We start from the raw sequence: 24,388 nt of genomic DNA, 5'->3' as shown, positions 1-24,388 counted from the left end.
TCCCCCGGCAGTCTAGGCCTATAGCAGCATAACTAAGGGATGATTCAGGACTACCTGAGCCAGCCCTAACTATAAGCTTTATCAAAGAGGAAAGTCTTAAGCCTACTCTTAAATGTGGAGATGGTGTCTGCCTCCTGAACCCAAACTGGAACCTGGTTCCACAGGAGAGGAGCTTGATAGCTGAACGCTCTGGCTCCCAGTCTACTAAACTACCTGTCAGACTCAAATTCAAACTAGCTTTGTTGGCATGAATGTATAGAACAATATTGCCAAAGCTACATATAAAGAACATAAGGACAATTCATTTCATACATTTCATTAGGTAAGGAAATAAAACAGCAAAAGGTGTGTGTGTGTTAATACAAAATAAAATATATAAAATTAAAAATTCTGTAAAAATAAATATTAAAAAAGAGTAAATGAGTAAAACAATAAGCGGGTGTGTGTGTTAAAAAAAAATATATAAATTAAAAATATTTTAATACTTAAATTAAACTATGTAAATGATGTGAAAAAATAATAAGCGTGTGTGTGTGTGTTAAAAAGTTAAATAAAATATTTGAAAAAAGTAAAAAAAAAATATTTATATATATATAAAAGTAAGTAATGTGTGTTTTATTATAATAATTTAAAACATTTTAATAAAATAAATACATAACACTGTAAATGTGTGTGTGTGTATTAATAGACAAAAATGAATGAATGAATTAGTTCATTAAAAAAAAAAGACAAACAGTATGAAATGTGAGATTTAAAACACAATTACTAAAATATCACACAATCAAAATAACTCTCTGCCTTTCACAAACAAGTCCTTTCATACTGGAAAATGATTTAGAAACCTAATTTTAATCCCCATAACGTCCTGCGATGGAACAACAGAGTCATGTGCCCCCCCCCCCCCATTCTGATGAAGTGCTTTGAGAAACTGAAACGCTGGACACACACGACTCGCCAACATGGAGAGAACTCTGTTGTGAAGTTTGCAGATGACACCGCCATCATCGTCACCGTCATTTCAAACAACGATGAGACTTCATATCGGGAGGAAATTTATAATCCTGCAGAGTGGTGCTCAGAGAACAAGCTGCTGCTCAACGTCAGCAAAACCAAGGAGATAAAGACTCCTGCGTCCATCAGAGGAGCTGAGGCGGAGCAGGTCAGCAGTTTCAGGTTCCTGCGAATCAGCATCACAGAGAAGCTGACATGGTCGTCTCACGTCTCCACGCTGGAGAAGGAAGCTCAGAAACTGGATTCCTTGAGGAAGCTTAAGAAGGCCGAGATCTTTTCCAGAGGAGCAGCAGAAAGCGTCCTGACAGGAAACATCACTAACATGGGATGTTCAAACATGTGATCACATGATGCTGTTTATCAGAAAGGGTTGCAGCGTCCACAGACTGTTTAATGTGGACATGTTGGTCCATGTTGGTCCATGTTGGTCCATGTTGGTCCATGTTGGGGACAGCTTGCTGACTTTTTGTTCCCTTGCCTGGTATTTCATGTGAATAATAAAAAATAAACTGTAAGATGGTTAACGTGTCCAGGAAGGACCTGCCAGTCCCGGGTGGCGAGGAGGCGTTTATTAGAGACGCTGTTACGACTAATAAATATCGTCTTTTCATTTGAACTAGTTATTGGTTATTTTGTTTGTCTGAAACCTCAGTAGAAATGTTTGTTCCTTTTTGTTTGTTTATTTTAATACTCTCTTGTTAAAGTAAAATCTGTCTGGCACAATATGGTATCCAGGTCATTATACTCTATACCAGGCTGCTGGGCAGGACAAATGTTTGTTCCTGTCTTGGAGCTGAAGTCTGATTTAAAGATGGACATAAATAAAATACTGAGTTAACTGAAGAGCCTGGCTGCTGATGGAAAGAGACTGACCGCTGAGCGAATTAATAAAAATTATTATTAAAACTTATTTTCTTTTCATCCCAAATTCTCCAACATCAACGAAGAATCTCTTTCTGTCTTAAACGGAACCACGTGGTGGTCCGTGGGGGGGGCGCTGACGAGCTGCTGAGGAGGAGCAGCTCCACCACAGAAGAAGGAGGAGGACAGGAAGTGGAAAAGTGATCGGCAGCGTGTGATCAGATGGAAGGTGAGTGATCAGCAGCTCCTGCACGAGGCTCCGCGTGTTGAACAACCGCCGCCGATCAGCTGATCAGCCGCCTGTTTAAACCGGCGACAGAACCGGTTCCGATTCGGTCTCACAAAGCGGGTCAGGTCTTTAGGAGCACTTCCGGTCAGCCTGACGTTAGGTGCGTTCGAGACGACTGCGGCTGCGCGCACGGGGCCTTTCTCATCTCCCACAGTTCTGCCTCCTCGCGAGCTCGAGGAGTCGAGGAAACAAGCATGTAAGGAAATGAGATGTTTCCTCGGAGCGTCATTTTAAAGCGACGTCAGTTAAATCTGACCTGCTGCGTCTGTTTCCCGTAAATCTGTGTCTGAAAAATAAAATCGTTATTAGTCAGAACACGCTGCCCCTGAAATGATGTTATAATGTGGGATTGGAAAAGGGAACATGAGGGAGCATTTTTCTGAAGAGCTGATCAGGAACTGTTGAATGAATGGAAATAATGTGCTGGTGATAATTTCATATATATGTGTTGACTGAACATGTAAGTTTACTCTCACTAGTATTATTATTATTATTATTATTATTATTATTATTATTATTATTGCTGTTCTCGTAGGTCTGTATGGTTTTAAAGAAAGAAAAGAACTTCCTGACGAGATTTTGTACAATTGTGAAATGTAAATAAGGGGGGGGGGGAAGTTAGAGCGAGTCCTGTACTGCCTGTGATTGGCCAGCTGGGTATTCGGGGCGTGGCTTAGCGAAGGGTCAATTCCACCGAGTAGAGATTAGACAGGAGTCATGTGATCATCTCAGTATTGACCTACGTCCTCCCCGATCAGGCCTGGGTCTCAGGCTCGAGGATGGAGGAGGCACAAATTTGGGAAAAGAGAAACTGCCCACAATGCATAGCGGTATGACGTGAAACACGAGGGTTACCGGGGGAAGCTTCAAAGTGACGTCAGTAAAGTCTGAGGGTTCAGGGTTCGGGGGGGGGGTCTGGGATTGGGCCGTAGTCTAACGTGAGCTGCACGCGGCTGCAGGGGCGGGGTCTAAAAACGGCGCCGCCAAGTTGGACAAATTCTCCCTGCGTGAGCTCACAGTGAGCTGAGGTCATGACTGACAGCAGAACCTAAAAATGTCCGTCTGTCTCCCCTGTCAGGTCAGTCAGGTGACATCACGGTGACCCCAGCAAACAGGAAGTGCTCCGCTGTCACAGGAAGTGCCCGAAAGGTCAAAGACAACGCCGCCGACTGGCACAACCTGATGATGAGGTGGGAGAAACTCAACGAGGACGGATTCAGCGTGGCGGGAAACATCGCCAACATGAGGCGGACACGGTGAGTCCCGTTAGTCTCCCGGCGCCTTCAGTCCTACGCCGTGGTTCTCCTCTTACATCGCCATGGTACCTGATGCTGAGCGGCTGACCAGGTTCTGGTCCAGATCAGAGATCAGTGCTAGTAAAAGCCCCGTCCACGTGACGCAGAGACCGGAGCTCTTGATCCTGGTGCTGGTTCACCCGGCCCGGTATTATAACAGATCCTGGACTGAGATCCTGGTGGACTGGCTTCGTGCTGCAGCCTCTGAAGAGACCTCCAGAACATCAGGAGGAGTAAGACCCGGATCAGAAGGGACGCGTTTCCTGCAGTGAGAGGCGTCTTTTTTAAATCGTTTCCTATTGGCAGTGAGCGTCCTGCGTCCTGCGCCTAACATTCAACTGTGAGCAGAAAAGCGCCCGACGTCATTCTTGCTTTTTTTTTTTCTCAACTGTTTCCAGCTGCTTGGACTGTCCAGAGACAAACTGTCCCCGCCATCATAAAGACGAAGCTGCTGGACCAGCTGGCGGTGCCATCAGCGGCGTCTCCTCTTCCTGTCTCCTGCGTGTCTCCAGGCGCCCTGCGTTTGTCTTTGATTAAAGCAACAACAGACGCAGACCTGTGGTCACGTTCCTGCAGTGAGACAAAGCTTAGATCGCTGGCGCTATAAGAGACGGACAGGACAGCTGATTCAGTGGTTGCCTAGCAACATATAATATTAAAAAAGGCGCCTCGTGTTTTCTCTCCTAGAAAGCGTAAATTCCCAGACTGCCTTTTCCTCCACCTTACACAGCATCTTACTGCTGTGTATGCAGCCACTTCCTGTCGGCACCAGCGTCTCCTGCGCACGATCGCGCAGCTGCCAAACGCCAACGGACCAATAGCTTGTTAGATTATAAAAATACGGTTCCGTCTCTCACGTGCAACGGGGTGTCGCAGGGTTTTGACCTCATTTTTGGGCCCACAACAAAAACGTCTTGTTGGCGCCCCTGGATCACTCAAAGCAAAGAGCTGCTTCCTGTGTGACATCACTTCCTCTGACCTGCCAGGATGTGGATTTCTGGTGTTTGTAGTTTAACCATCACTTTGTCTGTTTCAGGTCTCAGAGCGATCGGCTTCTGCTGGACGACGAGTCTTCATCATCATCCTCCTCCTCCTCGTCTTCATCAGCTCCGTGGCAGCAGGCGGGCGAAGCTGCGGCGCTGCAGGACGAATGCCGCAAACTGCAAGACGTCATCGACAAAATGGTGACGCTCGATTTACTGTAACTGAGGAGGAAGTTTCATTGATGGTGGAAACGAAGCTGCTGCAGTTTAAATAGAAACACCAGAGCGTGTTCGGACTGAGACCAAGTTAACGTGAGATTTGTGCGTTTGACAGCAGATACAGAGCAGGCTGACCTTCAACGACCTCATTAGAGCGTCAGACAGACACGTAGTTACTGATACAAAGACCAACAGGTGGAACAGCCGGCGGGGGGGTCGCTTTAATAAAATGCACAATAAAAAACAACACAAACATTTTCAGTTTCTTTAAACAGTCGGCCCGTCTTTTACTTTACTGAAAGGCTTAAAGGAAACGTCGACTTTATCACCGTTAAGTTTAAACAAATCAAGTTAAAAATATAAAATGTGTATTTAGGCTCCAACATGATCAAATGTGTTGTTTGGAAAAATTTCTAAAGTTTTATGACATTTTGCTCCTGAAATCCATCCAGCCTTCTGTTGGGATCAGGATAATCCTGACTCTACTACAAAGTTCTGAACACCACAAACTGAAGGTTGGATCCAGATCAGGTGATCTGATCCGATTTCAGAATCCTTTTTTTTCTTTTGAACAACCATTTTCAGGATTTGATCCAATCCGACAGCCGAAATCCGATCAGACTAAACTTTTTAGTGGATTCAGGCTGGATTTCAGGAGCAAAATGTCATAAAACTTTTTCCAGCAACTGGGTCTGACTTTAAAGAAAACTATTCCACCGTAAGCTGGTGCAGAACTAACTAATGAACTGTTTAATGATCAGATAACTCTGATGTTCGGCCCCTCAGGCGACCCCCCGGGCCCCTGAGGCGACCCCCCCGGGCCCCTGAGGCGACCCCCCGGGCCCCTCAGGCGACCCCCCTTCTCATGCTTGTTTCTGATGTCGATTCATCTTCTGATTCCCGTCAGGTTGTCGTGGTGACGAAGATGGAGCGCTTGATGACATCACAGCGTGGCGTTCAGGATCTGGAGGAGTTTCAGTTCGGACCTGAAGGAAGAAAGTTTCCTCTGTTTCACAGCTGGAGCAGCAAACACTTCGGTGAGTTTTCCCGCTGCCCGCAGTGCGCCCGCGTGATGTCGGCAGCTTGTTCCCGCGGCGCTCTGACGTTTGTCTCGTTGCAGAGGACTCGTCTCGTTTCCTGCTGCGGTGCTTCAGTCGGGAGCTGAAGCTGAAGCAGTTGATCCTGCAGGAACTCGCCCACGCCGCGACCTCCGACCTCTGCATGGTCTACCTGTCCTGCTGGCTGCACCAGCCCTTCGTCCCCCCCCAGGCCAGACTGACCCTGGAGGCCCTGCTGCTGGAGACCGGCCACCGCACGCTGTGATGTCATACGGACAGGAGTTAGCTTAGCTTAGCTCGGACCGCAGGGGAGCTGGTGAGCAGCTGCAGAAACAGCAGCAGGCGGATCCACTTCCTGAGGCTGCGGGCGAACTGCGACTCTTCGATACGAGGGGATCGTCCGTTTCCTGTCACCTGTGGTCCTCAGGTGTGTTTCTGTCGGAGCAGCGCCGGTCTCCAGATTCACTCTGAATGTTTTTGTTAACTGACATTTGTTGCTGTAACAGTAAAGATAGTTTCTGAAGAACAAAGTGTCACCGTGTCCATCAAACTGCTCGCCGCTCTGCCGTAGCTGCACGCCGTGCCGGAAGGTTACTTTGGAAATGTAATGGATGATTACAAGTGATTAAAAATGCAGAGTGATGTAACTTATTACATTTAATTACTTTTTAAATCAGGAGTGACACGCCTGATGACATCATCACACAGAGGTCAGAGCTGATCAGTTTATTGGAGGAACATGAAATGTGTGTAATCAACATGACAAACCAGTAAAGGTGGATCTCCTCCCAGCGCTCCGCAGTCCGTCCTCACATCGTTACAAACTTTACGTCTGGAAAATGTTTCGCCGTGAAGTTTTATAAAAAGTAATAAAATAGTGCAACTTTTTTTAAACTTTGTTTTTCATATTTATCTACATATAAACAACTAATCAAGACGTCTCTAGATGAAGCGCTCCAAACATGGAAACACTGAAAAAGAAACAAGTTTACAAATTTACAATCTTTCCAGATTCCTTAAAAACCAGCCGAAGAGCCGCCGCCGCCATCACCGGTGAGAGCTGAGCCGACCAATCAGACCACGAGCTGAGATGATAAATGAGAGTACGGGAGCCCAGAGAGGACACTACGTACTCACAAACTTCAGTCTTCTCCTTATACTACCGTTGAGTCTATGACCCAGAGGGCAGGACTTGCCGAGTCCTGATCTTCAGGTCACGTTGCTCTCAGGACAGCAGCTCAGCTTCACAAAATAAAATAAGAAAATGAGTCGATCGATGACGACGTGGCCCGGCAGCCTCTCTGCTTTCTGAACGGAGAAACACTTCAAACTGGTTTTTAAACGGTCTGATGAAGACAGAACGAGATGCAGGCGGGACGTTAAGTCTGTCCTCAGGTGTTGATCTGAAACAGGGCGGAACCGACCTCTGAGCCACAGCGGTCTTAGGACTCGTCGGGCCCCCTTCGGTTATAGTGTACAGGATGTCCTGAGGGGGGCGCTACAGGAAACTGTCTGGCCGACAGGTGCGTGTTAGTGTGATGTGGTTCAGGTCAGGTTGTGGTCTTCCAATTCTGTTCAGGGTTCACTGAGGAGTTTTGGCTCCATCTGAAGCCTCAATACCCAGCAGGGCCTGGACTGCCTCCAGAGGGACCCCCTCAGGGGTCTGGATGTGCATGGTGGTTCCGTCGGGCCCGTTGACTATCACGATCCCGTCTAATCCTGGTTCTGCCAGCTGGACCGTCAGCCCCTCAGTCTGTATGTAGATCTCCTGACCCTCCTGCAGCTCTTTGGGCTCACAGGGGTCTGTGGAGCCGGACTCGGCCTGACAGGAGTCCTTCTGCTGAAGCTCAGAGGGAGCCAGAGTCTGGACTGAGCTGGACTCGGGTGTCTGGACTGAGCTGGACTCGGGAGTCTGGACTGAGCTGGACTCGGGAGTCTGGACTGAGCTGGACTCGGGAGTCTTTGAGTCTGTGGTGGTCTCGGGACTTGAACCCAAAGCTTTCTCCAGCTCCTTCATCTGGGCTGTGATGTCACTGGTGCTCAGGACCTGGTCCTGGCTTGCTGGCAGAGTCTCCACCTGGGTGGTGGTCTGCAGAGGCCCCTGGTCCTGGTCCTCAGCTGGGGTCACTTCCATGGGGGTGACAGGCGGAGGAGCTTGGGTGGAGGGCATCTTAGCAGAGCTGGAGCCAGAGGAGCTGGGGGACCAGAGAAACACATCAGCCCTGTAGACCTGGTCCAGGTGTGACACTGAGTCTCCAGATCACCTGTTCTACCTGTACACTCACCTGGAGGCGGAGTCTGCGGTGGTGGTCAGCAGTTTGGATGCACCTGGGATCACCAGGGGGGACACAGAGACCGAGCAGGGCTTCAGAGAGGAGGTCACAGGGGTCACAGGGGGCGGAGGGGTCCCTGCGGCTCCACCTGGGAAAGAAAAGTTCAAATTATCAGCTGCAGTAGTGAAACTGCAGTAGTATGAAGTACAAACGCAGTACTGGTACCTGTTCTGGGCGTCTCGATGCCGTTCTGGTGAACAGAAACGCTGTTCTCCATCTTGAATCTCTTTGAAGGCGGCAGCATCTTTGAATTCTGGGAAACAGAGTTTTTAAGTGAATCAGACTGGACCTGGATCAGGTGTTTAGCTGCCACAGAGTCCTGGTTCCAAAGTCCCGGTTTCTATCAGAGTACAACTGTACTACGAAGCGAGGTACCCGGCTAATCCAGGAGAAACTTCCTGCTGAACCCGTACTACAAAAGGGGGACAGGTTTTCCCGGAGGTCAGTGCACCTCTAAACTCTGAGCAGGTTATCTCCATGGTTACTTTAATTAATCCACACCTCCAGGTCTGATCCTGACTGGTTCCTCTGCAGCTGAGCTGGGACTCTGGGAGCAGACCTGAACTGCGATCCTGAAGGTTTCCTGGTCACGTCCGTATATTAATCCACGGAGACGGGGAGGGCTAACGATCTGATGAAGGAATGCGGAGTGAGATGTGAAGCCGTGTGCTTCCTCCAGAGCCTCACTTCAATGTTAAGAATATATAAAGTAATAAAGTGTTTTTCTTTCCATACATGTACTGATTCAAATACAAAAAATGACCCTGATGAAAATGTGTTGTTCCCGTTAACGCCTGCCCCCCCCTCCCTCCCCGCGATGCTCAGCGTGGAAGAGGAGCGTTGAATAAAGATGCTGACGTTGATTTCAGCTCTTAGTGTTTGTATCTGGGGGTTTTAACGGGAAAGTGGATCTTTCAGATCAATCTGAGAAGCACCTGTGATCTCGATCCACATTTTATTGTGCGTCCTGTAATGTCCGGTCTTGGTCTTGACTACAACACTAGTTGTAGGTTTGTTGTAGATTTAGCCGTTAACGTGTCTTTAACTGCTCATATCCAGACACTGTCGACGCCATTCTTCTGGAGAAGAAACACAAACACGGCCCTTTGATGCAGGGCACCGATCACAATATCATTTTCCTCAATAACAATAGAATGAATGTTCAATATATCCTCAATAAAGATTCGTTTAATTCATTTGAATCGCAAAAAAATTAGCACTTTTTCTATTAAAATATTTATTTTGTTGAGGAAAAGGGACTAAAAAAAAGATTTACTGATCATATTTGTTGAATTTTTATCATAATAGTTTTGAATGTTCTCCCTCAGACTTGTGAAGTGTTTGAAAAGTTGAACCACATAATTCACCAGCTGGTTTCTTCAATGTTCACTCAGGAGCAAAAATCAGCCTTTAAACTCAAAAGAAATAATGATTTGACGTTTATCGTGATAATTATCGATATCGAATGATATGAAATGTTTTTATCGTGATAACATTTTTGGCCACGTCATTTTTGGCCCTAATTCAAGTCAACTAACAAACATCTTTTTTCACCGTCGTAGTTTGAATTTGTTTGGTAACCCGAGTTAAATCTGAGCAGGTTAAAGTCTTTGCCTGCTACACCGGCAGTGTCCGGAGAGGAAGAGTTTAACACGTTAACGGCTAAATCAAAGCCAGGTTAAGCTTGTTGGCAGAGCACTGAGTAAATGTGTAATTATCTTCAGTGCTGTCGTTGTAATTCTCTGGTTAGTATTCGATGGGCTCTTCTTTTATGTGTAATGTGATGAAGATGTAAAGCTGCAGCTGCACGTCGTGTCCACGGTCATATAAATATGGAGTCGGGGGGAAACTTCCAAGATGAAGATTTAGAGGAACTAATAATCACAAAAACACTCAACATTTCTGATTATATTTATAAGGAGGTGTGTATTAATACTTCTCATCCTAACACGGAGTACAGATGTGGTGTGTAGTATACAGAGTAACCTCGAGTCAACCTCTTCTGTCAAAGTCATGCAAAACGCCTCTTCAAGGCAGATGCACAGTAAATTGAATTTAGGTCAAGAAAGATATCAGAATGACTGTAAGAGCTACTGGAACTGATGAATATCAGCTTAAACACTAAAACTAATAGATTTTTCATTTCCGCTTGAAAATGTTTGCTAACAAATGCCTGCAGACAGCTACAGCTGGGAAACACTGCAGGGCCGCAGCATAAAGCCTAGAACAAGTTTACATTTCATACCAATACCATGAAAAATGTTTGACACAGCATATTTTTTCTAAATCAGCCCCGCCCCCTTGGCGGCAGGCGGCTGCTGCTGCGTCGCTCCGTATCAGCCGGCAGCTCCACGCAGACGTGCGTTTCTGCTGGTAGATCATGAACTTCCTACTTAAAGCTGGAGGTCGTTATTTTCAGAATCCTATTGGCTACAGGAAGTGCCCGTCATCAGCACAGTTGGTTGCAATTGGTTCAGGAAATAACAGGGGCCGGCCTTTCCTCACAGCGCGGGCTCTCATTGGCTGCTGTAGGCGGTGAAAGGGACATGTGAGCTCCTATTGGGTCAGATTTGGTGTCAGTCGAAAGGTCAGAGTTCAGCAGCTAATTTGAATACAAGCTATCGTAGTCGTTTCCGTTCAAATCGGAGTTATTCTGGTTATAATGACGTACGAGCCGCGTCTGCCGGCAGATCTGAAGCGATGCGGCAGCCGTCTCTGAGGATTTCCTGATGGAATAATGTGTTTCGAACTAAATGTTTTACTGGATTGGATCGTCTGGACAGCGTAACAAGAGCGTTTGTTGTTGTTACTGTGAGGCTTCGTCGGTGAGTCGCGCCACTTTTCACTGTATCTTGGACTTTAGCTTTCAGACGGTGGATCATTCGAGTATGAAGTTAACACAGCAGCTGTGTGCACAGACCGAAAGATAAATCGCCATGGCAACAGGCCTCAGGTAACACCTGTCTCTCCCTTTCGGATTAATCAGAAAGTTACACCTGAAGTTACCCGGAGAAGCCAGGTACCTCGCTTCGTAGTACAGGCCTCTGGACTCTGGCACCAGTGTGCAGGTACAGATACTGGATCCAGACCAAACCTGGATCCTGCTCTCAGAACGCGATGGCGTGTTTACCTCCATGTATCGGACGTTCTTATTGGCCAGACTGGAGCTGGGAGACGCTCCAGGAACCACCTTCATCCTGTTCACCTCATCCAGGATCCCCAGAGACCGGGCCACCTGAAACACACAGTACAGTCCACAGACCGCTACACACACCCGCAGCAGAACCTCCACAGCAGAACCCAGTAGGACGTCTCACCTCGATGTTCCTGACCTCCAGCGGCATGGCCCCGCCCTGAGGGCTGATGATGTAGTCCTGAGCAGCCTGTCTCACCTGAGCCTGCAGGGACTCAAACTCACGGTAGATGTCTGGAAACCGAGTCCGAGCTGGACCGCCGCGCTCCACCTGAAACAGCCAGAGGACAGAGCCGTTTGTCAGGAATACCAGAGCACAAAGTACACTTCCTGACCCGGGTCTAAAGAAGGACCATCAGAGACACGTGTCCTTGATTACTCTGAAGAGTCCAGCTACTCAACATGTGCTGCTTTGTGTTCTGCTGACACTCGGTGCGAAGCGTCGCCTGTTCGCAGTCCGACCAGCTGTGGAGTCAGCGCTTTTCATAAAAGAGCAGCGGTCTCATTTTTAAACGGTTCCTGAAGCTTCCTCTGCTCTATTGTCCTCTAAATGGGACCATAATTTATTTATTATTTATGCCTACAGTGGGCGGGGGGGGCATCAAAAGCTCAACTGGCCTCATGTAAAGCTGCTTCAGAGCTGCAAGGTGGAAAAAGCTCTGCAGCCGAGCAACAAATACTTCCTTCTGATATCTCTACTTTCAACAACGACCGATGAAGCAACAGCCAACAAGCTAAACACGCCATCGTTTATCACAAACAGGACACAGAGGAGCAGCTCAACGGCGAGCTACGACGTTCGCTTTGCTCTGCAGATGAAGCGCCTGACGGTAACAAGGACCATTTGATTTGTCAATGCTGCTGATTTACAGGAGGATCTGCTCTCCTGCAACCAGAGCGCCAGCAGAAGAACTCTGACGCCGACTTAAAAGAGGCCGGTCCGAAATGACTGCGTGGGGATGTGCACAGACGGCGCTCAGTGGACGCTCAGCAGTGGACACACTGAAACACCGCGAAGAGCTGAAGACGTCACGACAGACGTCGTCGTAAACTACATCAAAACCCGACCCGTCAAAGCTCGGATGTTCTCTGCACGGTGAAGAACCAGAAGAAGAAATATACACACAAACATACACAGAGCGTGTACTGTGAGAGTATTAGTGTGTACCTTTGCCAGCAGCAGCTCCCACAGACTCAACACTTTGGTCAAACGAGGAAGAACGATGTCCATCAGCTCCTCATCCTCACACTGCTCCACCAGCTGAAACACCACATCAGGTCATTACATCACGCCTTCAAAGAAAAACTTTACTTTGAAAGTCCACGTCTCCACTTCCTCCCTCTTACCTCCTGCAGTCGGTCTCGTCTCCTCTCCGCCTGCTGCTCGGCAGTCACTGTGGCGATGGCGAGCTTTGGCGGTCGACCACGACGCCCCCGTCTGCTGACGAGGCCGACTGTCACCTGAGAGAACTGACCAATCAGATTAACCAATTAGTTACCATGAAGAAGAGCAGCAGGTGAAGGGTTACTGTTGTGGTGCCCTGCACAGGTTGAGGTGAGCTCACCTTAGGAGGCGGCCCTAGTGATCGGCCCCGGCCGCGGCCCCGTCCCCTGCCTCTCCCTCGTCCTCGGGGCCGGCCGGGGCCCCGGTGATGGAGGCCTCGGAGTCCCACAGCTGCCGCTGGCCCCCCCTCCACCTGAAGACAGAAAGTAAAAGTCAGACAGGTAAATAACAACCAGGCAGCAGGTGTGATATGATCCTCCCTCCAGGTCTGAGCTCTGATTGGTGGATCAGTCTCTAACCCTGTTTGTTGCTGGGGCAGCGGGTTTGTCCTCCTTCTTCTTCTCCTCCTCCTCTTCCTCTTCTTCTCTGGCGACACCTGCCGTCGTCTCCTGTGAATGGCTGTCTTCTCTGAGGGGGCGTGGTGTGTTGCCAGGCGTGTTGCCGGGCGGATCAGGCTCGCCATGGGTCGGGTTTAGTTTGTAGTGCCGGTTCAAGCCTCCGGGACCGATGTAGGCCTTGTCGCAGGTCTGGCAGCGGTGGGACCGGGACTTGTGGCTGTAGGTGAGGGATGTGCCGGGGGCGGGGCCGTCCTTCCTCCCGCCCTCCTCCTCCTCCACGCTCATGTCTGAGTAGTCGTCGGAGTCGGACTGGTGGCTGTCGGCCAGGTCCTCCGTCTTTATGAACTTGTAGTCTTTGGCTTTGTACTTTGGTGGCCTGGAGACCCGACCGGATCGGGTCTGGACCTTCACCGCCTTCTTTTCCCTCTTCTTCACCTTCTTCTCTTTTTCCTTGTCTCTGTCCTTCACCGCTGGGGCCGGGTTCAAAGAGGGCGGGGCTACTGCGGCGGGCCGGCCAGCAGCAGGTGTGGCGGCCTGTACTGGGACTGCCGTGAGGACTGCAGGTGGTTTAACGGGGCTCTTACTGGGGGCTGCTGTCGTGCCGTTAGTAGGGGCCTTTATTAGCGGGACGCTAGCAGTTTTAGCAACAGAGGTGGGCGGGGTCTTGACGATGGGGGGGGCCTGGACTCTGATGGGGGACATGGCAGTTTTCTGAGCCGGACTGGCGCCGTTGCCTGCTGATGTCGTCTGGCCCGTGAGCTTGTGGACCAACGGGAGCAGAGATCCAACGACGGGGACGGGGCTCTGCAGCAGCAGCTGGATGGGGGTCTCCCCCGGGCCCTGCTGCAGGAAGAACTGCTGACCCTGCTGACCCACCGCAGGCTGGATGTGGATGATCTGAGCGCTGCTCACGCTGCCATTGGCCGACAGCTTCACCTGCGGATGATTGACAGCTACGCTCTTCTGCTGGGGGGCGGTGCTGGGCTTCACTTCTGGCTTGGGGGGAACCTGGATCTGGATCCTGATGGGTTCTGACTAAAAAGACAGAAACCAGACAGCAGATGAAAACTCAGAGATCGGACCTGTGAGGAGGGCTGTTGCTTATTACCCGATTAACAAACCAAAATAAACTCAATTAATCAATATTTTATTCAATTCATTAGAATAATGACAACAGCAGCATCTTAAAGTGAATCCAGTTTCCTCGTCACTGATGTGTTGTGATGACAATAACCGACAGTAATCAGGCTGCTTTGCTTTAACTGTTCCTGGAGTTATTTTCAGTACTGAGTGATGCACTCTGATAATCAGATGTTTCTGCATCAGCGTGGAGCAAAGAAACACCTGGAACAGATCGTCTGTAACGATCAGCTGTTTTCTCGCTCAGACGTGGCCGTTAAATAAACAGAGAACATGAAACGGCCGTAACACGCGGTGTAACGTTACCATGACAGCAGCGGGGCAGAAATTACTGTTAACATGAAGGCGATGAAGAAACGCACCGTGCTCGTGGAAGTAACCAGGATTTGTGGTGTAGGGCTTCAACAAATGATTATTTTCAGAGTCGACTAATCTGTTTATTATTATTTATTCAATTAGTCGACTAGTCCCGATTATTTTTGTCTCCCCCTAACCCTCATTAAACCATTTAATTAATTAAATATCTTTCAAGTGAATCACTGATCTCTAACACAGCCTAACGAGCCAACGTTCCCATTAAGTGAACGAGGTTAACTCTTCACAATGGCCACCAGTATCAGCGCCAGGGAAGACGACAAGACAGCGTAGGCTCCTCCCATAACTCACTGATTTATACAAACAAATAAAAGCAAGTACTAAAACCACAACTGCACACTAACAATGTCCATTTAGAACAATAAAGCGACAGGCATCAAAAGTGCTTATAGGTTTTATGAGCAGACAATGTTCTGTAGGCGACGTCACGAGCCAGATGTTTCTTGATTTACTTTAAACCATTACTCCTTACTAATAACTTTTTTAAGGCTGGGTCCAGTGTTGTGCTGCGATGTTTATGAGGTAGAGAGAGAGAGACGCTACGTCGCTGATCTATAATCAAATAAGATTTTAAATAGGCCTAGTAAAATAAAATTAAAAATAAAATCAGTATGTGGCGGTCAGCGTTGATATTGTGGAGGGCCGCCACAAATAGATGAACTTATAGGAAACGCTGCCTTTCCCCTGTTGTTGCTGCTGCAGTGGTCTGAGTAACTGGGACCAGGGCGCTCTGTGGGCGGGACTGGCCGGCCGGCAGTGCACTTCCTGTAGTGCACCGCAGTAAGAAATAAACAACCACAAATGTTCCTAATATGAAGATTGCTATCTCTCCCTTAAACGGCATCTATGTAAGGACGCACTGACAATGAAGTTTCACGTAAACTAATTTTTATAGTCGACGTCGTCGACTAATCGTTGCAGCTCTATTGCGGAGCTGCCGTCAGAGCTCCAGGATACTTCGCTTCACGTGTTCGTGGACACCAGCTGTGCTGCAGTGAAGCTCACGGAGCAGCACGCCGTTGAGTCTGAAGTACTCCCAAACTTTAGACGGTCCAGTAGTTGCAGCTTGTCCGGGGGAATCCCAGCTAACAGCGGATGCAGCGACGCTTCGACGCACGTAATGCGAGTCGAGGAATCGCCAAGAAACAGGTGAAGCAACATGACCAGTCTGTGATACCAGAAACATGAAGTTCTAATAAACTACTTCAGATTAAACCCGAACACGAGATTCAGGGTCCAGGAGAGGTCACAATATCCAGCGGCTCACATGAAAAACCCAAATTCTGAATAAACAAACAGATTTTTGTGAAACAGAAATGTTTTTTTTCTGCTCCTGTCAATCATCCCCTGGCCTCTCAGACTGACCCTGTGGCCCCATGCGGGGTCCCCTCCCCTTGGTTGGGAACCTTGTCCTGTTCTGATGACAGTGCAGGTGAGCCGACAGGTGAGTGGAGCTCAGTTGCAGAGCCTCAAACAGAAACAGGCAGAGGGGTCAGTCTAGATCAGTCTGGACAAGGTGAGTACGCTACAGTCCAGATGAACCAAACTGATCTTAAACCGGGCTCCACATCAGACTCACCTTCTTCTGGACCACCTGGACTGGGCTGCAGGTCTGCATGGCGACCTGCTGGGCGACGCTCTTCAGCTGCTGAGACGCGTTATTCTGGGTGGTGGTCTTTAAGTTCTGCTGAGGGACCTGAACCTGCTTCTGCTGCTTCAGACCCTGCTGGACTTGGACCTGCTGCTTCAGACCTTGTTGGGGGACCTGGACGCGGACCTGCTGCTGCGACTTGGCAACCTGGTTGATGACCTGCTGCAGCTGACTCGGGTCCAGGGCCGTGTTGTGGACCGGGACGGTTTTGACCATCTGGCTTTGCTGGAGCAGCTGGGCGGCCTCGGTGTCGGAGACCTGGACGATCTGCTGCTTGGTGAGTTGATCCAGCAGAGCCTGCTGCTCCTCGGCCGTCAGTCCGGATCCCTCCACCAGGCTCCCGTCCGGCTGCACGTAGATGATGGTGGTGTTGACCAGGTCCGGGCCCAGTCCGGAGAACTCTGAGCCCACCAGGATGCTCTGTTCCTGGGGGCAGCTCTGTAAGAAGTCCGCCAGCTGAGCTCCAGACACTGCCGGTACACTCTCCCCGGGCTGCGTGGTGTCGGCACCGGACCCTGTCTGTGAACCCGCCCCGGGCTGACTGCTCTGCTCAGCGGCCGCTGCCGGTAACATGTCCCCGGACGGGTGCACTGGGCGGCGGGGGGCTGGACCGGGTCCCCCGGAGGCTCCGCGGCTGTTATTGTTCTGGTCGAACCGCTGTCATCCTCGTTGTCCGCCATTTTGGCTGTGAGGCTAACTGTTAGCTTAGCTCGGACTGGGGGCCAGTTGGTGGATCAATTCAACCTGATCGCCGATCGATATTACCGAATAAATTGGTCGTTATAAAATCCTGTGTGTGCTGGAAAATAAAACGCTGCGCCGGGATGAAGGACAACATTAACGGGAGCGGGAATAACGGGAGCAGAAACGGGATGGCTGGGGGCGTTTTGTACTAGCTTAGCTTAGCCGTCAGCGGGAGCGGGAGCTCGGACTCCCCGGACCGGATCCACCACCGGACCGGACTCAACATTTAATGTTGATTATTTTATAAATATGAACGACGGTACTTGGGAATACTGAAAATAAAACTAACTTTTTTAGTTAAAAAATCAAATAGAAATGTGTTTTTTAATTTTGTGTAACCATGTGACCATCTGTATTTAGACGTTATTTCACAAATAAAATCAAAATTGTGTTTGTAATTAAACACACAACCATTAATTCATTTATAAAAGAAGATAACGTTTGTTTTGGAAATTTCGCAGGTCGTTTATGTTGTATTGTCACATTTAAGTAGAAATTCCACTCCTGCCATTAAATTAAACAAATGTTATCTTCATTTTCAGTTTCACCACCATGTCCACGTTATATTAAATATTAAATATTAAATATTACTTAAAGAGGAAAAACACGTTTAGGATTTTAAATGGAAGAAAGATCCAGTTTCCCGGTTTTCCGACCAGCAGTCACTGAGTTTCCGCTTCCTGTCAGTCATTTATAAAAATATAAAATGATCCTCTGGCTGCAGATGAAGATGATTAATTATCAGATTAAAGTCATGAGTTATAGAAAGTCAGTGATGAAGGCTGTCGGTTAGAAGATGATGAAACAACTGAAAACTAAAATAAAACAGAAATGAAACAGGTGTTGTTCCGGTTCCTGCCAGCTGGTGGCGCAGTTTGTTGACAGCAGCTCAGTATCCGTATGGGAGCTGTCAGGGCGATGTCACCGCTCAGATCCTTAATATCCTGCTGCATTTGAACATCTGGACCAACATCTGGGCGGAACCTTCCCTGTAAACTGAGTAAGTTGCTCACAGTCGTCCTCCCGCTGCTAACGTTAGCCTGCCTTGCTAACATTAGCGGGTTCCATATGATGCTAGCTAGCCTGGACTCGGTGTTTCACAAGCTAACTCGGTAAATATGTTTGTTTGCTGGTGGAAACATGATGTTGTTGTTGGAAACATGATGTTGTTGTTGTTGGGATGTTCGCTGTCAGCTGTCAGACTTCAGCACAGACAGCCTCGCTAACGTTAACCTGGCGGTGCCGTCATCTCTCGTAGACCGTGGAGGAGACAGTGTCTCACCAAACTCCGTGTAACAAATGGTGAATTTAGTATTTCTTACGTTGTGCTGAAATCGGTTTACTGCAAAGCACGGTGTAAGAGTTCTTACGCTTCGGTAAATAGTACTGTTTATTCCGCTATGTGTAGTCTTCAAAACAGCGTTTAAATGATGTTAAACTTAAGCTGTTTACGTTTCTTCACCCTGTTCGTTGCCGCCCTCCGTGACTCCAGTAAGGAAAGAATGGTGCAGGAGAAACTGCAGAAAAATCATGAAACCATAGATTTAATTGTTGTGGAATGCTTAATGGTATTACCTTAAACAAACCCAAACGACTTTTACTGTCTTGTTTTTAACGTATTGTATGTTGTCAGTTAAAGAACAAGAGGACAGTAAACTGCTGATTTTTGTAACCGAGTCTGGTGCAGAGTTCTCTCCAGCTGTTCGGGGAGCAGAACGTTCGGTGTTCGTCAGACCAAACTTCCTTTAACAAAAGTCAGTTTTTCCTATCTCTTCATTTGAGCTACAATGTGTCCGCTACAAAACATGACTCAAGATCTCTAACCATTTGATAGAGTGTTCTCTTTAATTTTGCTAATGTCTGATCCACCAAACAGCGTTAAAATCAGACATCCATCCATCATCTATAACCGCTTTATCCTTTGCCAATCGAGCTCACATTCTCATCTAAGGGCCATCCTTTAAACCTAAAAGTGTTTGGACCGTGGCAGGAAGCCCAAGCTGACACGGGGAGAACATGCAACCTCCACACAGAGGTCCCAGCCAGACAACATCCAAATTATCTTACATTTAAGCGGAGACAAGTGGTGGAGAAACAGCAAATAAATCATAAACCTGAAATTTTATTGATGTGAAATGTTTAATTATGTACCTTAAGTAAATCCCAGCGACTCATTATGATTTTTAAACAGCCTTGTATGTCTGAAGATAATAAAAGAGAGAACAGTAAAATGTTACTTATTTAAATGAGTTTGGTGCACATTTACCTTCAGCAGAACAAAAAGTGTAGTTCTCTTGTTGCGCTTCTTCTCGGGTTAATGTTGTATGTTTTTAAATGGAGGTTTTGAACTGATTTTCAGGAAACATGGAGGCCCAGCTGACCCCGCCCTCCATCCTGAGAGAGTTCTGCCCGCTTTACTACCTGCTGAATGCCATCCCAGCCAAGGTACTGACCCGTTCCAAGCCAGGCTAAAACCCAGCCAAGGTACTGACCCGTTCCAAGCCAGGCTAAAACCTAGACCAAGGTACTGACCCATTCCAAGCCAGGCTAAAACCCAGCCAAGGTACTGACCCATTCCAAGCCAGGCTAAAACCCAGCCAAGGTACTGACCCGTTCCAAGCCAGGCTAAAACCTAGACCAAGGTTCTGAAACCAGACCAAGGTGCTAAACCATTCCAAACCAGACTAAAACCCAGCCAAGGCGCTGAAACCAGACTAAGGTGCTGAACCATTCCAAACCAGACTAAAAGCCCAGACCAAGGTGCTGAAACCAGACCAAGGTGCTGAACCATTCCAAACCAGACTAAAACCTAGACCAAGGTGCTGAAACCAGACTAAGGTGCTGAACCATTCCAAACCAGACTAAAACCCAGCCAAGGTTCTAAAACCAGACTAAGGTGCTGAAACATTCCAAACCAGACTAAAAGCCCAGACCAAGGTGCTGAAACCAGACTAAGGTGCTGAACCATTCCAAACCAGACTAAAAGCCCAGACCAAGGTTCTGAAACCAGACCAAGGGGCAGATCCAGAGCATCTGGGTTTAAGTTTAAAATTCCCTTCTATATTATGATGATGATGATGATGATGTTATTGATGAAGGCTCCTCCCTCTGTCCTGCAGGTGCAGCGTGGGTTCAGGTCTGTCCTGGTCTACCTGACGGCTCTGGACAGCAGCAGTGACTTCCTGGCGGTGGGCAGCAGCATCGGCATGCTCTACCTGTACTGTCGCCGCCTCGCACACATGAACAAGTACAGCCTGGAGGTCAGCGCTCTTCTTCTTCTGTGGTGCTGTTCTACAGGAGGTCCCGCTTGTTTGTTGTAATGTGGCGCGTGGTCCAGCAGAGGGCGCTCTCAACGTCACTAGCAGCTTGACCAGTTGCAGCCCTGATCGCAGATCAATAACCAGGAAGGATTCAGTTTCTAACCAGTCAGAGGGACAGGTCGAGGACTCGGCCGCTGCTGGTCCAGTTCATTTTGAATTAGTTCAAACTTTATGAAAAAGTCCTCAATATCCCAGAATGCATTGTGCTGCACTCATGTGATCAGTGGTGTGTTCAAGTGATCCTCATAATGTCTGTGATGTTGAATGCTGTCAGGTAGATATTTCAGTTTAAATAGAAACCAGGTGGCCTCCTTCATTCTGACTTCCTGTGTGTGTGTGTGTGTGTGTGTGTGTGTGTGTGTGTGTGTGTGTGTGTGTGTGTTACAGGGGAAGAGTGATGCGATCACAGCTGTAAAGCTGCTCAGCTGTTTTGATGACCTGGTTGCCGTGGGAACAGCATCTGGTCGAGTAGCCATCTTCCAGCTGGTGTCCCCGCTTCCTGGTCGGAACAAACAGGTGAGACGTTGGACAGGTGTGTTTCAGACAGGTGCTGCGTCCTCACTGTTTCCAGCGTCCAGAGTCGGCTCTGTCCCTGTTGGAGCGTTAATGTCTCCACAGGTGCAAACAGGAAGTCTCTCTCTCTGTAGGTCTGACACACCTGTCTGTCTCTCTCTCTCTGTAGGTCTAACACACCTGTCTGTCTCTCTCTCTGTAGGTCTGACACACCTGTCTGTCTCTCTCTCTGTAGGTCTGACACACCTGTCTGTATCTCTGTGGGTCTAACACACCTGTCTGTCTCTCTCTCTGTAGGTCTGACACACCTGTCTGTCTGTCTCTCTCTCTGTAGGTCTGACACACCTGTCTGTCTCTCTGTGGGTCTAACACACCTGTCTGTCTCTCTCTCTGTAGGTCTAACACACCTGTCTCTCTCTCTGTAGGTCTGACACACCTGTCTGTCTCTCTCTCTGTAGGTCTAACACACCTGTCTCTCTCTCTGTAGGTCTGACACACCTGTCTGTCTCTCTCTCTGTAGGTATGACACACCTGTCTGTCTCTCTCTGTAGGTCTGACACACCTGTCTGTCTCTCTCTCTGTAGGTCTGACACACCTGTCTGTCTCTCTCTCTGTAGGTATGACACACCTGTCTGTCTCTCTCTGTAGGTCTGACACACCTGTCTGTCTCTCTCTCTGTAGGTCTGACACACCTGTCTGTCTCTCTCTCTGTAGGTCTGACACACCTGTCTGTCTCTCTCTCTGTAGGTCTAACACACCTGTCTGTCTCTCTGTAGGTCTGACACACCTGTCTGTCTCTCTCTCTGTAGGTATGACACACCTGTCTGTCTCTCTCTGTAGGTCTGACACACCTGTCTGTCTCTCTCTCTGTAGGTCTGACACACCTGTCTGTCTCTCTCTCTGTAGGTCTGACACACCTATCTGTCTCTCTCTCTGTAGGTCTGACACACCTGTCTGTCTCTCTCTGTAGGTCTAACACACCTGTCTGTCTCTCTCTGTAGGTCTAACACACCTGTCTCTCTCTCTGTAGGTCTGACACACCTGTCTGTCTCTCTCTCTGTAGGTCTAACACACCTGTCTGTCTCTCTCTCTGTAGGTCTGACACACCTGTCTGTCTCTCTCTGTAGGTCTGACACACCTGTCTGTCTCTCTGTAGGTCTGACACACCTGTCTGTCTCGCTCTCTCTGTAGGTCTGACACACCTGTCTGTCTCTCTGTAGGTCTGACACACCTGTCTCTCTCTCTGTAGGTCTAACACACCTGTCTGTCTCTCTCTGTAGGTCTGACACACCTGTCTGTCTCTCTCTCTGTAGGTCTGACACACCTGTCTGTCTCTCTCTCTGTAGGTCTGACACACCTGTCTGTCTCTCTGTAGGTCTGACACACCTGTCTCTCTCTCTGTAGGTCTGACACACCTGTCTGTCTCTCTCTGTAGGTCTAACACACCTGTCTGTCTCTCTCTCTGTAGGTCTGACACACCTGTCTGTCTCTCTCTGTAGGTCTGACACACCTGTCTGTCTCTCTCTCTGTAGGTCTGACACACCTGTCTGTCTCTCTCTGTAGGTCTAACACACCTGTCTGTCTCTCTCTCTGTAGGTCTGACACACCTGTCTCTCTCTCTGTAGGTCTGACACACCTGTCTGTCTCTCTCTCTGTAGGTCTGACACACCTGTCTCTCTCTCTGTAGGTCTAACACACCTGTCTGTCTCTCTCTCTGTAGGTCTGACACACCTGTCTGTCTCTCTGTAGGTCTGACACACCTGTCTGTCTCGCTCTCTCTGTAGGTCTGACACACCTGTCTGTCTCTCTGTAGGTCTGACACACCTGTCTGTCTCTCTGTAGGTCTGACACACCTGTCTGTCTCTCTGTAGGTCTAACACACCTGTCTGTCTCTCTGTAGGTCTGACACACCTGTCTGTCTCGCTCTCTCTGTAGGTCTGACACACCTGTCTGTCTCTCTGTAGGTCTGACACACCTGTCTGTCTCTCTGTAGGTCTAACACACCTGTCTGTCTCTCTGTAGGTCTGACACACCTGTCTGTCTCGCTCTCTCTGTAGGTCTGACACACCTGTCTGTCTCTCTCTGTAGGTCTGACACACCTGTCTGTCTCTCTCTCTGTAGGTCTGACACACCTGTCTGTCTCTCTCTGTAGGTCTAACACACCTGTCTGTCTCTCTCTCTGTAGGTCTGACACACCTGTCTCTCTCTCTGTAGGTCTGACACACCTGTCTGTCTCTCTCTCTGTAGGTCTGACACACCTGTCTCTCTCTCTGTAGGTCTGACACACCTGTCTGTCTCTCTCTCTGTAGGTCTGACACACCTGTCTGTCTCTCTCTGTAGGTCTGACACACCTGTCTGTCTCGCTCTCTCTGTAGGTCTGACACACCTGTCTGTCTCTCTGTAGGTCTGACACACCTGTCTGTCTCTCTGTAGGTCTGACACACCTGTCTGTCTCTCTGTAGGTCTAACACACCTGTCTGTCTCTCTGTAGGTCTGACACACCTGTCTGTCTCGCTCTCTCTGTAGGTCTGACACACCTGTCTGTCTCTCTGTAGGTCTGACACACCTGTCTGTCTCTCTGTAGGTCTAACACACCTGTCTGTCTCTGTAGGTCTGACACACCTGTCTGTCTCGCTCTCTCTGTAGGTCTGACACACCTGTCTGTCTCTCTGTAGGTCTGACACACCTGTCTGTCTCTCTCTCTGTAGGTCTAACACACCTGTCTCTCTCTGTAGGTCTAACACACCTGTCTGTCTCTCTCTCTGTAGGTCTGACACACCTGTCTGTCTCTCTCTGTAGGTCTGACACACCTGTCTGTCTCGCTCTCTCTGTAGGTCTGACACACCTGTCTGTCTCTCTGTAGGTCTGACACACCTGTCTGTCTCTCTGTAGGTCTGACACACCTGTCTGTCTCTCTGTAGGTCTAACACACCTGTCTGTCTCTCTCTCTGTAGGTCTGACACACCTGTCTGTCTCTCTCTCTGTAGGTCTGACACACCTGTCTGTCTCTCTGTAGGTCTGACACACCTGTCTGTCTCTCTCTCTGTAGGTATGACACACCTGTCTGTCTCTCTCTCTGTAGGTCTAACACACCTGTCTGTCTCTCTCTCTGTAGGTCTAACACACCTGTCTCTCTCTCTGTAGGTCTGACACACCTGTCTGTCTCTCTCTCTGTAGGTATGACACACCTGTCTGTCTCTCTCTGTAGGTCTGACACACCTGTCTGTCTCTCTCTCTGTAGGTCTGACACACCTATCTGTCTCTCTCTCTGTAGGTCTGACACACCTGTCTGTCTCTCTCTCTGTAGGTCTAACACACCTGTCTGTCTCTCTCTCTGTAGGTCTAACACACCTGTCTGTCTCTCTGTAGGTCTGACACACCTGTCTGTCTCTCTCTGTAGGTCTAACACACCTGTCTGTCTCTCTCTCTGTAGGTCTAACACACCTGTCTGTCTCTGTAGGTCTAACACACCTGTCTGTCTCAGTAGGTCTGACACACCTGTCTGTCTCTCTGTAGGTCTAACACACCTGTCTGTCTCTCTGTAGGTCTAACACACCTGTC

General features: G+C 48.7%; 3 protein-coding genes across 7 annotated transcripts in view; 2 read left to right on the top strand and 1 right to left on the bottom strand.

The window, feature by feature from the left end:
- The first annotated feature begins 1,976 nt into the window (after positions 1 to 1,976).
- Positions 1,977 to 6,367, top strand: LOC119909995 (cyclin-dependent kinase 2 interacting protein). Of its 3 annotated transcripts, none has more exons than XM_038728312.1 (5): positions 1,977 to 2,101; positions 3,240 to 3,417; positions 4,493 to 4,640; positions 5,566 to 5,695; positions 5,779 to 6,367. In XM_038728312.1, the coding sequence occupies exons 1-5, from the start codon at positions 2,095 to 2,097 to the stop codon at positions 5,979 to 5,981; spliced, it is 666 nt and encodes a 221-aa protein (XP_038584240.1). In that variant the 5' UTR covers positions 1,977 to 2,094; the 3' UTR covers positions 5,982 to 6,367. The 3 variants fall into 3 exon arrangements, with proteins under 3 accessions (XP_038584240.1, XP_038584241.1, XP_038584242.1); XM_038728313.1 differs by lacking the exon at positions 1,977 to 2,101 and adding an exon at positions 2,139 to 2,357; XM_038728314.1 differs by lacking the exon at positions 1,977 to 2,101 and adding an exon at positions 2,487 to 2,621.
- Positions 6,368 to 6,427: 60 nt separating this feature from the next.
- znf839 (zinc finger protein 839) lies at positions 6,428 to 17,185 on the bottom strand. The gene is made up of 10 exons (XM_038728311.1): positions 16,179 to 17,185; positions 13,046 to 14,119; positions 12,808 to 12,939; positions 12,590 to 12,712; positions 12,411 to 12,503; positions 11,367 to 11,513; positions 11,180 to 11,284; positions 8,215 to 8,302; positions 8,002 to 8,137; positions 6,428 to 7,911 (listed from the first exon to the last, which is right to left on the bottom strand). The coding sequence occupies exons 1-10, from the start codon at positions 16,821 to 16,823 to the stop codon at positions 7,299 to 7,301; spliced, it is 3,156 nt and encodes a 1,051-aa protein (XP_038584239.1). The 5' UTR covers positions 16,824 to 17,185; the 3' UTR covers positions 6,428 to 7,298.
- Positions 17,186 to 17,844: 659 nt separating this feature from the next.
- The window catches only part of tecpr2 (tectonin beta-propeller repeat containing 2), a gene marked incomplete at its 3' end in the record, with an annotated part of 29,023 nt that continues 22,479 nt past the window's right edge, over positions 17,845 to 24,388 (top strand). For 2 of the 3 annotated variants that reach the window (XM_038728308.1, XM_038728306.1), the window contains 4 exon segments: positions 17,845 to 17,994; positions 19,354 to 19,439; positions 20,114 to 20,254; positions 20,702 to 20,830. In XM_038728308.1, the coding sequence (XP_038584236.1) occupies positions 19,359 to 19,439; positions 20,114 to 20,254; positions 20,702 to 20,830 (351 nt within the window). In that variant the 5' untranslated portion in view covers positions 17,845 to 17,994; positions 19,354 to 19,358. 3 annotated transcript variants of the gene reach the window in all.

This window comes from Micropterus salmoides, unplaced genomic scaffold, assembly GCF_014851395.1.
Source record: "Micropterus salmoides isolate LMB-PRFRI ecotype aquatic unplaced genomic scaffold, ASM1485139v1 Ms_hic_scaffold_19, whole genome shotgun sequence".
Taxonomy (NCBI): domain Eukaryota; kingdom Metazoa; phylum Chordata; class Actinopteri; order Centrarchiformes; family Centrarchidae; genus Micropterus; species Micropterus salmoides.
The sequence above is the reverse complement of the archived record's forward strand: the minus strand, read 5'-3'. Positions and strand labels throughout refer to the sequence as shown.